Source organism: Lissotriton helveticus, chromosome 11 (assembly GCF_964261635.1).
Source record: "Lissotriton helveticus chromosome 11, aLisHel1.1, whole genome shotgun sequence".
Classification (NCBI taxonomy): domain Eukaryota; kingdom Metazoa; phylum Chordata; class Amphibia; order Caudata; family Salamandridae; genus Lissotriton; species Lissotriton helveticus.
Genome location: NC_136072.1, coordinates 160748330 through 160765103, shown reverse-complemented (window position 1 = coordinate 160765103; position 16774 = coordinate 160748330). Strand labels below are relative to the sequence as shown.

At 45.1% G+C, this 16774-nt stretch overlaps 1 protein-coding gene across 3 annotated transcripts in view; it reads left to right on the top strand.

Moving 5' to 3' along the window:
• PHC3 (polyhomeotic homolog 3) overlaps positions 1–16774 on the top strand; it is a 627291-nt gene that overhangs the window by 250139 nt on the left and 360378 nt on the right. For all 3 annotated transcript variants that reach the window (XM_078666127.1, XM_078666126.1, XM_078666128.1), the window contains one exon: positions 13109–14007. In XM_078666127.1, coding sequence (XP_078522253.1) covers positions 13109–14007 — 899 coding nt within the window. The remainder of the gene's footprint in view (positions 1–13108; positions 14008–16774) is intronic.

Sequence of the window (16774 nt, the reverse complement as noted above, 5' to 3'; positions counted from 1 at the left end):
TAAAAAGGCTCTCACCTGTGTCTGAGTCTTTGGGGGTTCCCATGCCAGGATGGTATCAATCTTGGGTTGTAGGGGAGCCACCTGGCCGCTTCCTACCTGGTGACCCAAGTACACAATGGATCCCTGCCCGATCTGACACTTACTTGCCTTGATCGTGAGGCCTGCCTTGCGCAGTGCGATCAACACTTCCCAGAGGTGCTGCAAGTGTTCCTCCCAACTGGCGCTGAACACGGCAATGTCATCCAGGTAGGCAGCACTGAAATCCTCCAGTCCAGCCAACACCTGGTTGACCAACCTCTGAAAGGTGGCAGGGGCATTCTTCATCCCAAAGGGCATAACCTGAAATTGGCAGTGCCCATCTGGTGTGGAGAATGCTGACCTCTCCTTAGCCCCATCGGTCAAGGTGATCTGCCAGTACCCAGACGTCAAATCAAACGTGCTGAGGTAACGTGCAGCTCCTAGCCGATCAATGAGCTCATCAGCTCTGGGGATGGGGTGTGCATCAGTCCTGGTGACTGAATTGAGCCCTCTGTAGTCCACACAGAATCGGAGTTCAGGTGTGGCACCCGGCGAGGCAGCCTTTGGGACCAAGACCACTGGGATGGCCCAATCACTGTTGGAAGACTCAATGACCCCTAAAGCAAACATCTTGGAGATTTCCTCCTTGATGTAAGGCCTAACCTTGTCAGTCACTCTGTAAGCCTTGTGCTTCACAGGAGGACTGTCACCAGTGTCCACATCATGGACGCACCAATCTGTGACACCAGGAACCAAGGAACATAGATCAGAGAATTACCCCAACAATTGGCGACAATCTTGCTGCTGATCAGGGGTCAGTGTGGCGAGAGGCTGACACCATCCACCGACCCATCTTGCTCTGTTGCAGACAGGAGGTCAGGAAGAGGCTCGGTCTCCTCCTCCATTCCATCATCTGTCGCTAGGAGCATGCCCACTTCGGACCTTTCTAAGTGGGGCTTCAGGCGGTTAACATGAAGGACCCTCAAAGGGTTCCTTGGAAACTGCAAGTTCACCACATAGGTGACATCACTCTTGCGCTCCACCACCTCATATGGAACAGTCCACCTGTCTTGGAGCGCACAAGGCTCCACAGGGGCCATGACCCAAACTGTCTGTCCAGGTTGAAGCTCAATCAGAGTGGCATTCTGATCGTACCACCGTTTCATCTCTTCCTGGCTGGCTTCCAGATTCGCCCGAGCGAGATCCTTGAAACGCCTGGTTTGGTTTCTGAAGGCCAGCATGTAGCTATATACATCCTGGGGAGGTTTCCTGGGAGATTGCTCCCAGCCTTCATTTACCAAACTCAAAGGTCCTCTTACCGGGTGACCATACAAAAGCTCAAAGGGGCTGAACTCTAGAGACTTCTGCGGCACCTCTCGGTAGGCAAACAGAAGGCATGGCAAGAGGACGTCCCACTTACGCCTCATTGGTCCTTCAAGACCCATGATCATGCCCTTAAGGGTCCAGTTAAATCTTTCAACCAGCCCATTACCTTGTGGGTGGTAAGGAGTGGTGAACTTGTAGGTAACATCACACTCCTTCCACAGAAACTTCATATAATTGGAAATGATGTTTGTACCTCGGTCAGACACAACCTCTCTGGGGAACCCCACACGGGAGAAAATCCCCATCAGTGCACGTCCCACCACGGGGGCCGTCACTGTCCTGAGTGGAATGGCTTCCGGGTACCGGGTAGCATGGTCCACCAAGACCAGGATAAACCTGTTGCCCATGGCTGTCTTGGGATCCAGTGGCCCCACAATGTCAATGCCCACCCGTTCAAAGGGGGCACTGACTATAGGAAAAGGTTTGAGAGGGGTCTTGTGCCTCCTTCCACTTTTCCCACTTGCCTGGCAAGTTTGACAAGTCCTACAATGAGTATCTGAACTCTTTCTCATCTGGGGCCAATAAAAGTGGGAGACAAGCCTTTCAAAGGTCTTGTTCTGCCCCAGATGACCAGCTAATGGAACATCATGAGCCAAACCCAGTAGGAAGGCTCTGAAGCGCTGGGGTACAACCAGCACACGGGCTGACCCAGGCTCAGCAACCTTAGGCTCGCTATACAGGAGACCATTCTCCCAGTAGATCCAATGTGATCCAGACTGATCACCTGCTGTCTTGTTTGTGGCCTGTTGCCTCAAACCCACAAGAGAAGGGCACTTCTTTGGCTCTTCACAAAATTCCTCCCTGGAGGGACCCCCTTCTTGCTGCCAATGGGTCAGCTCAGGTAGGTTCCCCAGTTCAGAAACTTGCTCACCATTGGGTTCCAGGGCATCCCCCTCAGGGTCTACCTCCTCCTGGACCGTGGGAACAATAGGGGCTGGTTTCCCACCCCCCTGACCTCTTCTCATTAAGGCAGATCCCTGGGCCATACTTTCAGGCTCCACGGTCTCTTGAACACCCTTAGCTGCCATAGACTGAGTGGTTACACATGCCCACTCAGGCAGACCCAACATCTCCAAATGCACCTTCCTCTCCACCTTAGCCCAAGGGGAGCTTTCTAAATTATTGCCTAACAGACAATCAACAGGCATGGATGGCCTCACAGCTACTTGAAGAGTACCAGAGACCCCCCACCCACTCAAAGGGAACTTGAGCCACCTTGCAATGGCTCTCTGTGTTGTCAGCTGCAACAACTGGGAAGAGTGCATGAGGGACTACCTGCTCCTCAGAGACCAAGTGACACTTGACAGCTGTCACACTTGCTCCTGTGTCTCTGAGAGCCTCCACTCTATGGCCATTGATGGTCACCCACTGCCTGTATTTTTTAGTGTTATCAGGCAGCTGAGTTTTAGGGACCATCTCAAAATCTCCTAATGAGACAAGGGACATTTCTGCGGGACCCCACCCACCTTGGGCACCCATCTCCTTCCCACCCAGGGCTACACTGGCCATCTGATGGGGTGGTGCACGGGGTGGCACATACTGTCCTTTCTGAGGACACAGGGGATCATACCAACGGTGTCCCAACTGCTTACACAGAAAGCAGGTAACAGGCCCCCTATGAACAGGTTTACCTGTTGAGGGTCCTAACTTCTTTTCAGGGGGAGGCTGGGAACCCTTACCCTAGTTCCCTTGGGAATTACTTTGGGGACCTTTTTGGAACTCCCTCGGTTTACCCTTGTCCCCCCCACTCTTCTGCTGGGGACCCTGCCCACCTTTGGCGGAGTCTCCCACAAGACCCTTGTGGACCCTGGTACTGACCCAGCAGTCCGCCTCCTCAGCAAGCTTTCTAGGATTAGTCAACTTGCTATCAACAAGGTGCTGGCGTCGCTCTGGAAAACAGTTAGCAGATAAGTGCTCCCTGGCAATCAAATCATAGAGAGCTGAAAAATTATCAACATTGCTACCTCTCACCCAACCATCCATGGCTCTGCAAAAGAAAGGCACATATTCTACCCAGTGGTTCCCTTCAGTTTCTTACAGTTCCTAAACCTCTGTCTATAGAGCTCTGGAGTTAACCCATACCTTGTCATCAGTGCTGCCTTCATGTGGCTATAAGACATCCTATGCTCTTTGGGTAGGTCTAACAAAGTGCCCCTACCTTCAGTGACAAAGCGGCCCCACAACCCCGCTCCCCAATCCTTCTCAGGGACCCGGTGGGCCAACATTGCTATCTCATAGGCTGCAAACCACTGACCAATATCTTCACCTTTGTGAAAATCTTTGATGACATCCTTGGGAATATGTACCCTGCCTTCTGAAGGCACAGATGGTGCGCTGCCACCAGAGGAATTGATCTCTAAGCCCTTGGCCTTGATCTCTAACTCCCTCAACATTCTCTCATGCTCCATTCTCATTCTCTCTCTTTCCAAAGACAACCTGTTATTCTCTGCTTCCCTCTGACCCTCCATCTTAAGCTTAGCCAACTCCAGCTTCAGTCTGGGAGACAGGTCTTTGGAAGAGATGCTGCTGCCAGGCGGGGATGGCACCCCTTCCCCTGGCTGGTAATTCTAAACCATCAATTTGCCCATCTGTATCCCCAACAGGCTCCATAACAAGATCAGGGACATTTCTGGCTTCTACCCAGGCCTCAGCGCCTTTTGGTAGTCTTCCTTTTTAGAAATGCCTGGTGTAGCAACTTTCAATTTCCTGCAGAGATACCTGAGCTGTTTCACAGTGTAGGTTTCTAACCTTGCTTCCTCAAAATCAAGAACCATAGATGCAACAGATGCTGGTCTACTCATGGTAGTAAGAATTGGGAGTCTTTAGGAAAAATAACAGTTCCAAGGAAAAAGGATTCTATAAAAAAAAAAAGTATGTTATCGCGTTTGGTCTGCACTCACTAGTAGTGTACACCAATTACTGTATATGAAACACAAATGCAAAGTCCAAATCCTCACCGCTGACCAACAATGTTAGATCTGGGGGTCTCTAGTTGGCAATGGTTATCACCTTTGTCCAAATAGGGACCCTTACTTCTAAGTCAGGACAAGGGGATTACTCTCTTTAATAACCCCTGCTCACCCCCTTGGTAGCTTGACACGAGCAGACAGGCTTATCTCAGAGGCAGTGTGTTAAGCATTTGTGAATATACACAGTAATACAGTGATAACACTACAGATGGACACAACACAGGTTTTATAAAAATAGGTATTCTTTATATAGACTTGAACACAAGACCACAAACGACAAAAATCCACAATGCTATACTAAAAGTTACTTAAAAGATGATGAAAGTCTCTTAATTCAAATTGATGGTAAATGCGACAAAGTTCTCAACAAAGTTCTTGGATGCGACACGCAAAGTGAACAAAAGGTCGGCAAAAGGGGAGATGCGTCAGTTCCGTGACCCGGGGGAACGGTTGCGTCCTTCCACAATGCTTGCGCAGAGTAGGGGACTCGTCGTGAGCCTTACCGGTGCGGAGGTGATGCGTATATTCTCGACCTGTTGCGGTGCGCAAGATGGCGCCTTGATGCGATGCCGATGTGATGATCCAGTTGCGAAGCGAGAAGATGGCGCCCTTGATGCGGCGATGCGATGACGCCCTGGCAGCCTTGCGACGACTCTGTACTTTGGAGCCGCGACAGGCTCTGCGATGCGCTTCTCCGGCGATGCAATGACAGCTCTCTCGATGCGTCGCGCTTCTCCGGCGATGCGACGGCAGACAGCTTCGATGAACACACGCTTCCAGGGAGATGCGACGAACTCTCGCTTCTCCGGCGTTGCGATGATTTCAGGTGCGGCAGCGACACACTTCTTCTCGATGCGTCGCGCTTCCAGCTCCCAGCGGCACGCAAGTGACTGGAGTCAGAATTCCCAGCAAGGAAATTCAGGAGGGAGCTGGAGGTGAAGTCTTTTGGGCCTGAGACTTCAGAAGGAGGCAAGCACAGTTCAAGCCCTTGGAGAATATTCTGTAGATGAAAGTCCTTACAAAGTTGCTTCTCCTTTCCCTTGGCAATGAAGCAACCACTGCAGGCCAACCCAGCAAACAGCACACTGGCAGAGGGGCAGTCCAAACTCCTGCAGCTTCCTTGGTTCTTCTCCTTGGCAGAAAGGTTTCTTGTTCCAGAAGTGATCTAAAGTCTGTGGGACTGGGTCCCAATATTTATACCAAAAAATCCTTTGTTCTCTAAAGGCAGAGAGGCCTCTGCCTAGTTTAAACCAGTTCCTGAGCACTGTGTTTACATGACTCTTCTCTTCCTTTCACTGTGCAGGTCAGAAACATCAGACGCTCCACAGGAGGTGGAGCCAGCACAGGGGAGGGAAGATGCAGCTCTGGAGTACTCTGTTGACAGGATTCCCCTTCTCCTTTCACTGTGCAGGGCAGAGACATCAGACAAGCCACAGGGGGTGGAGCCAGCATTGTGGAGGGAAGGCCCAGCCCTATTCAGTTTCCAGGTGCACTCTCCCCCTCCCATCTGGAGGTAAATCTCCCTAATCACCACTGGGCTGTCCCAGAATGTCTCCTGGAATTTCCCCAGCCCTGTCGCACACAAATCCAGACAAGGAATACACAAGTCAGCAGAGGCGGGCTCAAATGGTTAGGCAAGCAAATACCTAGTTTCTAAGTGGTATTTGCAAACACAGAATATTAAAATAAACTTTACTAAAAGATGTATTTTATTATTCTGAGTTCAGGCATACTAAACTCGAATTTTTACCATGTTCCCTGAGTCAGTTAGGATTGTAGGGATGTAACAATGTTCACTGCCCATTTTAAAGTATGAGAACAGGTAGCCTTCAATAGTGAAAAACGAAAATGGCTGTCATTCACTACTAGAACATGCTACACACATCAGAGCATGTCCTACCTTATACTTACAATGCACCCTGCCCTTGGGCCTACCATAGGGGTGTCTAATATGAAGCAAAGGAAAGGTTTAGGGACTGGCAAGTGGGTGCACTTGGCCAAGTCGACGTGGTAGTCACAGACTACACACAGGCCTTGCAATGGCAGGCCTGAGACACATTTTCAAGCTGCTTCTGTGGGTGGCACAACCCGTGCTGCAAGCCCACCAGCAGCATTTGCTCTACAAGCCCTGGGCACACATGGTGCACTGTACTAGGGGCTGACAGTAGATCAAATAAGCCAATCAAGGAATCCAATCAGTATATCAATTTAACATGGGGAGCACTTTCACTGTGGCACTGATTAGCAGTGGCACAGGGCCCAAAACATACAACCAGCAAAAATATGTCAAAACAGAGGAGGCAATCCGTCAAAAATGGAAGGGAGACTCACGCCAATGATGTCAGGTCTAACAATACTAATGTCCAATTGTGCTTCAACAATTATTTCCTAATAAATAGACCTGGCTTTATTTAAAGCGCATTTCAAGGTGGAACCTCTGTGTGGGCCACTGCGATATCTGCCTAATGGGCAACACATCCTTTAAATGTTTAGGCAAATGCAGTATTTGGGTGTGAACTAATCTTTATGTTTCAAGCTTTTCTCTTTCTCATCAGCCAGTCTCTAATTGAGTCTGAAGCTTTGATGCTCGACTGGCACTTTACAAATTCTCCATACCTTTGCACCCTGGTAGCTGAGGGTTTCACACTCTCTAACTAGTGAGAAAAAACAACCTTAATGACTCCATGCTGGCATAGGAGCTGCACCAACAGTGGTGGCAAACACTCCTTCAACTAAAGTAACTATGCCAGGGCTGTATGATGTAGAACTAACCAGGCTACTGGGGTTCAAGAGTCCACTCTTTTAGGGGTTCAAGAGGCCACACATACTGCACAGTGCACTGCTCTCTGGAACCTTCAATACTTCATATTCCACACTGAGCACTTGGCGTATTTCTGCTTGGCATAGAAAGCTCATAACATAGAAACTGCAGAAAGGTGAACTGTACTAGTTACAACAAGGCGGTCACCATATACGCATTAATATTAATGGACACCCCAAAGAGAGAGTAGAAAAGTCCAAAAAGCTTCCAGCAGCATAACTGGATTATTCCGCTGCTAAGGTTAGGTGGCTAGTACCGTAGGGGTGGTTCTTCCATAGGGTCCCGGCGCATCGACCTACAAGCTCACTTTGCCACTAATTCCTTGATCTGTTACCTCTTTTATAAGAAGCAAATGATCTTATGGATTGTTCATTTGTAGTGTAACATCTGTAATGTCACTTTGGAAGCAGAAGAGGGCTCTACTGGCTGTATTGTGCATGTGTCAAGCAATGGCTGTTACAGCCCAGCCTCCCACCATCACAACACATTACTGACATCCTGCTCTAACTTTAGGCAGTGCAGCATGTCAGATGATGGAGCTGCAGGGCTTGTCAACCATGTACCCTTTTCCCTTATCAGAAGTTGAAATAGTGAAAAAGGGCCTATCTCCAACCCTTCTTTTAGGGTAAAAGCCTGTGGATCTGGCTCTGGTGCACTGCCGGAGGTAGGAGATGTGGGAGTCAGGAATTGTGGGACATGCAGTTAAAGAGCTGGTAAGCTCTTATTGAAGAGGACTTTCTCCAGGTAAGTTTTGTATTCAGTAGTTTCCAAGTTGTGTGTCTGTGTGCTAGGGACTCCATGTATTGGATTTTGTATGCGTGCCTGGGACTATATGTATGTGTGTTTTTATGCATGAGTACGTGTTTAAGTGTATGTGTGTGTGAGTAGGGTGACATCATTGCTGTGTTATGCCTCTGTTGACTCACATCTGAGGTACATCACATCATGCCGAATAAATTATATATATATTTTTTAAATAACGTACAGGTGCTGGTTTTAGTGCCAGATTGCCACCTTTCCCACAGAAAAATACCACCCATTTGTTTCTGTTTTAAAAAGATGACCTGGCTCAATTAGAATTTCGAGGTGGGCTAACACATGTACTGACTGCACAACTAAAATCTCCAACTATGTGAGCTGTAGACTTTAATTGAATACACTTGCTGGTCTTCGATTGATCCCGCCCCAATGCCAGGTTGGATTTGGGCAGGTCATACTTCAACTGTTGTATGTTGAGCCTGCCACAAGAGTATAAACGGGCATTCTTCACAGTTTGGTATATCACGGCACACAGCAGGGATGTACCCTCTCATCGATACTCTTCTTGTTGGCTGTGGAACCACTAGCAGTGCTGTTTAGACAGGAATTCCCATTTCAAGTGATACAGATAAGATGTCCTACCCAATCAATTTTCCTTTATACTGATTCTGTTTTATTATACCTCTGTGGGAGGAAGTGGGGTGTAGTATGTGAAGTAGTTCTGCGACCTAACTTCGTAATACATCTACCAACCCCTTTAGGGCCCTTAGGTTTCGGTTCTCAAACCTTCAGCTCAATTCTAGGTAGCTGTGGCTCTGAGCAGTGAGGCTTACACAAAGGAAGACAAAAAAGAAATCCAACACCAGTTTATAGAAATAGACTGTATTTTTAGACACCACAACAATCAAAACAGGATTTTTTTTAGCAAAATGTGAGGTTTGCAGGGGATTCTGGGTAAGAAAACTTTGAAAGATCCACGCAAGCCACACCTCGCTGGACACCCCCAGGTGTCTAGTTTACATAAATGTCAGAGTTTGTTAGGTTTCCCTAGATGGCAGTTGAGCCCTGGTCCAAAAGCGCAAGCAACTCCCTTGCAAAACCAGGTTGTTTTGTGATAGATAATTTTGATGTTTCCACAATACATTTTAGGCCCTTCCCTGTCGTGGGCCCTTGGCCGACCCACACAAGTGAGGTAGCATTTTTATCGGGAGACCTTGGAGAACACTGGATGGTAGGAAATTTGTGGTTTCTTTCTGAGTCTGGAAAAATAAGGCACAGTAATGCAAAGATAATGTGTGACTTTAGTCACATTTTGAGATTTGCAGGGCATTGTGGGTAAGAAACCTTGATGGGATCTACAAGAGGCACACCACCCGGTACTCTCCAGGGTTTTTGTTTACGAACATATCTAGAATTGGTAGATTTTCCCTAGAGAGAATGTACACCTTCGCAGACAAAGACAGAAAATACAAATATTACTGCCCATCCTTCTATTCCTCCGGTACGCACACATACTAGTTGGATTTCGCACGAGGTTGAATAAAAGGTTAAATATTTATATTTTATTAACAAAAGACTTGACAAAAATTAAATGCACTGTTAATAATTGGAAGGTCGAAAACCTGAACAAATGACTAACATCTTGTGCTCTGGAAAGCTGCAGCAAGTCACCACCCTTGTTACAGGGCATTCACACACCATTCATATGTGACACACACAAGACAATTCACACCACCAGACACCAGCCAAGCACATTACAACCCTCACATCAACCGACAATGTAGAGACAGTGTACATACTGGCAGAGAAAGACAGAAAAGGAAAAATATTACTTCAGAACCATCTATTCCTCAAGTACACACACACACATACTTGTTGGATTTAGCATGAGGGTGATTGAAGGTTCAGACCATAAAATGTTAATAATTGAAAGTCTAAAACCTGAACCAACGACTCACAGCTCATGAGGTGTAAAGCTGCGCAAGGCACCACCCTCTTTACAGGTCATTCACACACCGTTCATACGTGACACACACAAGACTATTCATACAACACTCACATCAACAGACAGCGCCATTTAAGATCCCATCACTTTCATACACCTACATTACTGACACAGCAATCGCACTGATTGGCAGAGTATGTGCAGTGGCGTTTGGCTACCAGTGTGTGTAGTGAACATCACACTAATGTCCACTCTGAAATCTGAACAAAAATATAAAACGAAGCAGACCAGTCAGTTTACTTTTACGCTCACAGTTGCACCCAAAAACTCTGTTGTGTGTGGTACAATTTAAAACAAGTGGGCGCACACAGACCAGGCTTACAAGGACAATCGGGGCAGTACATACAACTCTCCTTTTGGATACCTTTTCGGGTACAGACTTTACATTTCTTAGCTTGAAAGTTGTATTTTTTTCTTGTGGGGGAATATGATCAGAAAAGTGGCAATCTTTCTATCTAGCAACAACAAATAAGTATCTCTTTTAGAACCAGGATGGTACCTTACAGAGAGAAATGGGGACACAGAGGAGGGGGTGTTCTATTTGAAATTACACCATGTAAAGACTTATCAACCCTAGTCTTATATCACCTCCCTATTTAAGAGTGGGAAGGGAAAAAGGCTCTTTTCTTATTATAGCCCTTACTCACTCTAAGAGTGACATGCTTCATCATCGGGCTCACCCCAACTCCTAAAGGTCGGGGTGAGCTCAGCCATCTTTCAGGGAGCACTTATGAAGATATTGTGTATGGAGGCGTAACGTTAACGATAAAATTCCTCCCCCACTCCTAAAGTATCCTTTATTAGTGGAGTGGCAGGAAAGGTTATAAAATACTGTAGTAGGGTGGGAGGATATGATGGTCCTATGACCCTAAACTAGACACCAACATGTTTCAGCCCTTTCTACTGGCCTATTGATGGTCCTGTCCTTTCGTCAGGGTGGGATGCAAAGAAGTCACTTCCCCCAAAGACGTGAGTGTAAATTGGGCATGCAATTTACATGTGTTACACTACAATATTTTTTTGGAACAAGTTTAATACTTGCTGCTGTTTTCTAAGAGGAATAACCTGAGGGGAAAAAATGAGAAAAAAGGTAAAAAAAAAAATATCAAACACAATTTGTAACGTATGCGTTATAAAGTCAGAAGGAGGCATATTGCTGCCGTGAAGCTTCATAGTGTTCCCCTTAAGAAGATACTGTGGAGGTGCCTGATATTATGTACGGGACACCAGAAAAGGACAGTGCTCTGATCTAGTGGTCAAAAAGGAGTTTTATAGTAGTGATACTCAAACACGGTTGTTCAAAAAGCATATGGACTATGGGATGAACATACATGCATTATTTCATTCACTCATGCCATTCACAATTAGTGTTGCTACACAGTGTCACATATCCATAGAACAGTCCTAGTATTATGTACATTCGTTGGGGGTTGGTGGCATCCTCCCAAATTTAACAGGGCACCAGCTCCCAAAAGGGGGCATGAGGGGGGGGCTTGTAGTCACCCGCTGTAGTTTTATGGAAAAACATAACGTTGAGGAAATTGTAAGATAAATGCCATTGGAGGCAGCAAGTGGTAATCTCATATGAGGCGTATTTGTATGCCAGGTGCCTTGCTATAAAAAGACACCTACTTCGTCAAAGGTCCATCCCCGTATGAGACCTACTGTGTGGTCCGCTACCCTGCTTGTCCTGTATGTGAGTGCGGCTGCATAGTTTAAATACCCTCTTCGCAGGCGCGAAAGGAACACGGGGCTATCGGCCCCGCCTAGCCCAATCTCAGGAGCTATGCTGTTATGGGATATGCGGAGCGGGCTTGGCTCAGTGTCAGATGGGACGTGACCATCTGTCAGAATCACAAGTGTATTCAATTGTACATGGTGCGGGAGGAAAGCTCCCACGCTGTAAATTCGGCGCGTGTTGCGAGATAGCAGGCTGCCTGCTGGTCGTGTTAACAGCAGAAGTGTAAGATTATTTTGTTCAGCATATCGAGGGGGGAATCTTGCTACCCTGCGACATGCACCGAATTTTCAGCGCAGGATTTTGTCTTCACGTACTACGTTCAAGTATAGCTTGAATGGTCTGTCTCCTTCTAAACTTTTCATTCTTCACACGGGCATCAGACTCGTTAGATACCTTATGATTAGGCCGCCTTTGCTGCATTGAATACGAAGCAATTATCATTCAGTTTTCAACTGCCTATGGACGATTGTGTTTCATATTTGAAGCGCCCGAGGTTTTCTGTTTAACTAGATGTTATCTTTTTGCGAGTCTGTGAAGTTATCCCCCATCATTGGGCCACTTCTAGAAAAAGAGGAAAGTTATAATACTCCTTTTCTGGGTTATTCTGTTCTACTTCGACTATCACGAAGCAGACATCTATATAAACTGGGACGTTAGTATGAAGGAAGCGTCAAATCTGAGTTCCATAACTTTGAAGATTATATTATCAAATTGATTGGCAGTTTTTGTGTGTACCTTTTTATAAGGACATCGTGAATTAAATTAAGTAATCTGTGGCTACTCCTGAAGAAGGCGCTGGTTCGCCGAAACGAGCGTCGATACTTATTTTGCCACTAATTTTGCCTTTGCTGTATTTTTCATTTTTGTGTTTTTTACATTGCCAATTTTAACGAACTGTTAATAATAATTGTATATCTGATGTATTACATACTGTATTTCTATAGTTTTTTAACTGATGTATACAAAAAAACATTATTGTGAACTATTAAAATGTTGATAGTAAAGACAGAATTTTCTTTGTTTTGTTAATTTTCCCATATACCACTGTGTAGACAAGAATATACAATTGCCTAGGTATTTTTCCTCAAGTCATTCCGTGAGGAGTCATCTCCATAGACTGTTCTTTATGCCCCTCTATAGATCATTTTCCTCAGTGTGGGGAGAAAGGAAATGGAGATCCGGTGCTGCTATGTAGCGTAACATAGATAGTTGCACTGGTGAACAGATACATAAGCAGAAATTAAGTATTCCTTTTTTCGCTGGGTTGCATAGGGCAACAATCAGGATGTTACATGTTTGGCTCTAGAGAGAGAGCATCTCATGGGGATGTTGTGTAGTAGGGAGGTAGTGGCGGGATATCATCTGGTAATTTGTAAATAATTCTTCCCCTTTCATATTTTCCTTTTCAGCCTCATTTGTACCTGTTGAAACCCATTGTCTGGTAAAACAACCACAAATGTCTTCTCAGTCATTATTTTCAAAGGGGCCTCGCTATCAGTTTGTACAGCAGCAGCAGCAGCAACAACATGAGCAATCGCAGCAAATACAATCAGTGCAGCAACAGCAGATTCAAAATACTGCATTTCATAGCCCGCCACTGGATTTGCCAACGCCAGCACACTGTGTTGCACTGCACAGCCATACAGAAGCACCTGTTTCTGGAAATATTACGTCACATCAGAGCTCATGTGTTCAAACTAATGTATCCTCTTTAACAGACTCTACAACTCAGCCTCGGTCTCCACAGAATTCTGTAGTTGTTTCGCCACCACCGACTCACTCACCTAGTAAATCGCCCTCCATTATTGTGCACTCACAATCGCAATGTTTTGTGCCTTCATCCTGCCAACATTTGCAGAATTCTCAGAAATGCACTTCTAATGGTGCACTTCCAGAGCAACAGCTGCCGTTCCACAGCCATGTTCCATCTGCGCTACCTTCACTTGCACATTTTGGGCCAATACAACAGGCAAAAGTGGCAACATCAGGACAGGAAAGTGCACCGCCTTTGCATGAACAGCATTCTACCACATGTTCAACTCCAGCCTTAATCTCTACTGCTATGCCACTGTCTGTGTCGTTTCCTGCCAGTGCTCAAAGCATGTCACTAAAGTCTATGCAAGGTGAACCAATGAAGCCTGAAATACTGTCACCAAGGAAGGTTCTGGTACACAATACCTTCATCTCCGAGGATGAACTTCCTGCTGCAGAAGCATTGGTCCAGTTGCCATTTCACACAATGCAACCCCCACAGACCGTTGCTGTAAACCTTCAAGTCAAGCCATCAATAGCAGTTGAACCACCTGTGGTAAGTGTTTAGAAGAGGTTCATATTTCTTTATGCATTGCATTTTTGTTTCCTAAAAAATTTGAAGCAACAGTAGACTGAGATAAAAATGCCCAGATTATTATTCTGAATGCCAGGCTTTATTCCATTGGTCTGTAGACAGCCTATCTACCAGATCATATTGATCTTACCGACTCAGGCTTGTGGTCAAAGAGCTATTCCTTATGTGATACTTATCTGACTGTCATTCCTTAGAGCAGAGCTATCCATCAGATTACATGAATCCAACTGTCAGGCCTCAGAGAGCAAAACTATCCTCCTGAGTGCTCAGTTCCTATGAGGTGAAGCTCCTAGGTGGCAGTGTTGTTCCTCAGTTTAGCAAATGTAAGAGTTTACAGATTTATCTCAAAAGGTGCTGTCTGCATACACAGATCTTAGTTTTCATACCGCAAAACTATCCTCAAATCAGACAGGTTCCTCCTGTCAACTTTCAAATCCGTAGCTATCTTACTTGTGACACAGATCTCACAATCTTATGTCAGACTGCATTGCACAAGTTAGAGAAATCGTACAGACTCTCTCTTTAGATAGGTCTCCCATATGTTACACACAACATACATGGACATCCTTTAGGTTCACATCTGCTCCTCAGTTACACAAATCCTAGTTTTAAGAGTTAGATTTTAGAACCGCCCCATTGCATGCCTGTGTCAGACCGCAAAGCTTTCCCTCCAGTTACCAATACATTTCACAGTCTAACAGTTTCAATTCAAAAGCTTTTCTTTGAGTTTCAGGGATATTACTGTGTCAGTTTTAGAGTATTCTGTCAGCTGACAGAGATTCTACAAATTCAAACCATAGATGAAGCCCTTCGCTTCAGGTTCATCAGATCCGACAGTTTCTGGTTTCTATATACAATTATACACATCAGATTGTATAGATCATAGATTCATGTTTCGAAACGCACCTCTCCCTCACATTATACAATTCCTTAAGACTTTAAATGTTCATTTGTCATACAGCCAAGATATCCATCAGATAACACTGATTTTACAGATTCTGGCTTTAGACTGCAGAGAAATCAGTTTACAGAATCTGTTGGCAGCAATGTGATTACACAGTTTAAGGAGCTTTGACAATCTCAGATCGCTGGGCTATTTTTAAAATACATACTTGCTGGAGGCATAAAAACAATCCTCCCTCACCCAATACTGGTAGTTTTCCCTACCTCCCTCCATATCCTGGTCCTGATGAATCTCTCGCCCTCTCTTCCACACTGATCCAGGCCGTGTAATGCTGATTCCCTATATCTTCTCTCTCACCCAATCCATAGAGTGTCCACTTGTTTCTCCATCTTCGTCATTGTCATTGCCTCTACTCTATCCTTACTTGAAAGACTGATTTAGAAGCTATTATAGTGACACACTTTGATTCTGCAGTCCTCCATATTATGCTTCTTTGGGAATCGTAGGAGCATTTGGCAGTCACATGTTAACAGGATTATAAAACGTGAAAATTGGCTGGTTATTTGACTCACCTGGGAACAAGGCTGAAGGTCAGTCGAAATGCGTCAGGACAAGGACATGCTGCCACTGGATTACTGAATAAACATCAGTTTTTCATATAGTCGGGCTTTGGTATTGTTGCTTTGGGATATATATATATATATATATATATCGGGCATGCTGAGCGAGAATTTAACTAAATAAACTCACTTTGTTTGGCACCAAGAAAACGGGTTCCTCTCTTCGTCTTTTCCAGTCCGTCATAACGTGGAAGGGCTGGGATTGCTTGGCGAGTTCTCTTATATATATATATATATATATATATATATATATATATGGGGTTGTGAAGTCTCGGTAGGATCTATTAGGGGAAAGAACCGCACAGACGCGTTTCGGCGTAAGCCTTCGTCAGTGTATTAATTCTGACTCAAAATCAACATGTTAATGAAGTTTTCTTACAATCAATGACATCAACATAGGACTGACCCCTCAAACATTAACATGAGCGCCGTCTTGGAATGTCAGTTTCAGACATTATTCCACCTACGAAAAATGATTTACCATCCACTGATCAACTTCGTATTCATGTAAAGATGGTATATTACTTTCAAAATTGTCACAAGATTTTGACAAAAAAATAGAGCCGTGGATCGGCTAATGTCCTATGTTCAAGATGTCTCATCATAATTATAACATTTACTGCACTGAAAATAACACCACGATTCATCAAAAATCAACATTGATTGGATAAAGATATTCGAGCCATTACTGAAAGCATTGTTGGGATTACTTGCATTGATTCAATTAATAAATTCAATGTGCTCGACTAAAGAATTTTCAATATGCTTGACTTAGAAAATTCTCATGCAAAAGGTTCAGTTCAAATCACAGTAACATTATTTATAAATTAATATTCTCCATGCCCTGCAATAACATCATAGATGGTGGTTAGGTGCAGGTTTGACCTCAGACAAGGCAAAAGACATAGCAGAACGGATCAAAACAAAAGAAGGGATTTTACAGGTTGGAGCAAAGACTCAGTGTCCCTTCTCTATCTACATGTATCTCTCATATCTCCTATCCTATCCCTCACCCAAGCAAAGATGGGGGATTATGGATACGATAAATCCAGTAGTGACATGATAATGGAAGATCCCTATTATATTCTTTAAAGGGATCCCTACCCAGACAATGGTCCACTTGTTACATTGTCACTTCCCTAGATGGGATACCATTTCTTCTCCACTGTTAAGTCCTCCAGGATATTTGGTGGAGAGGTCTATG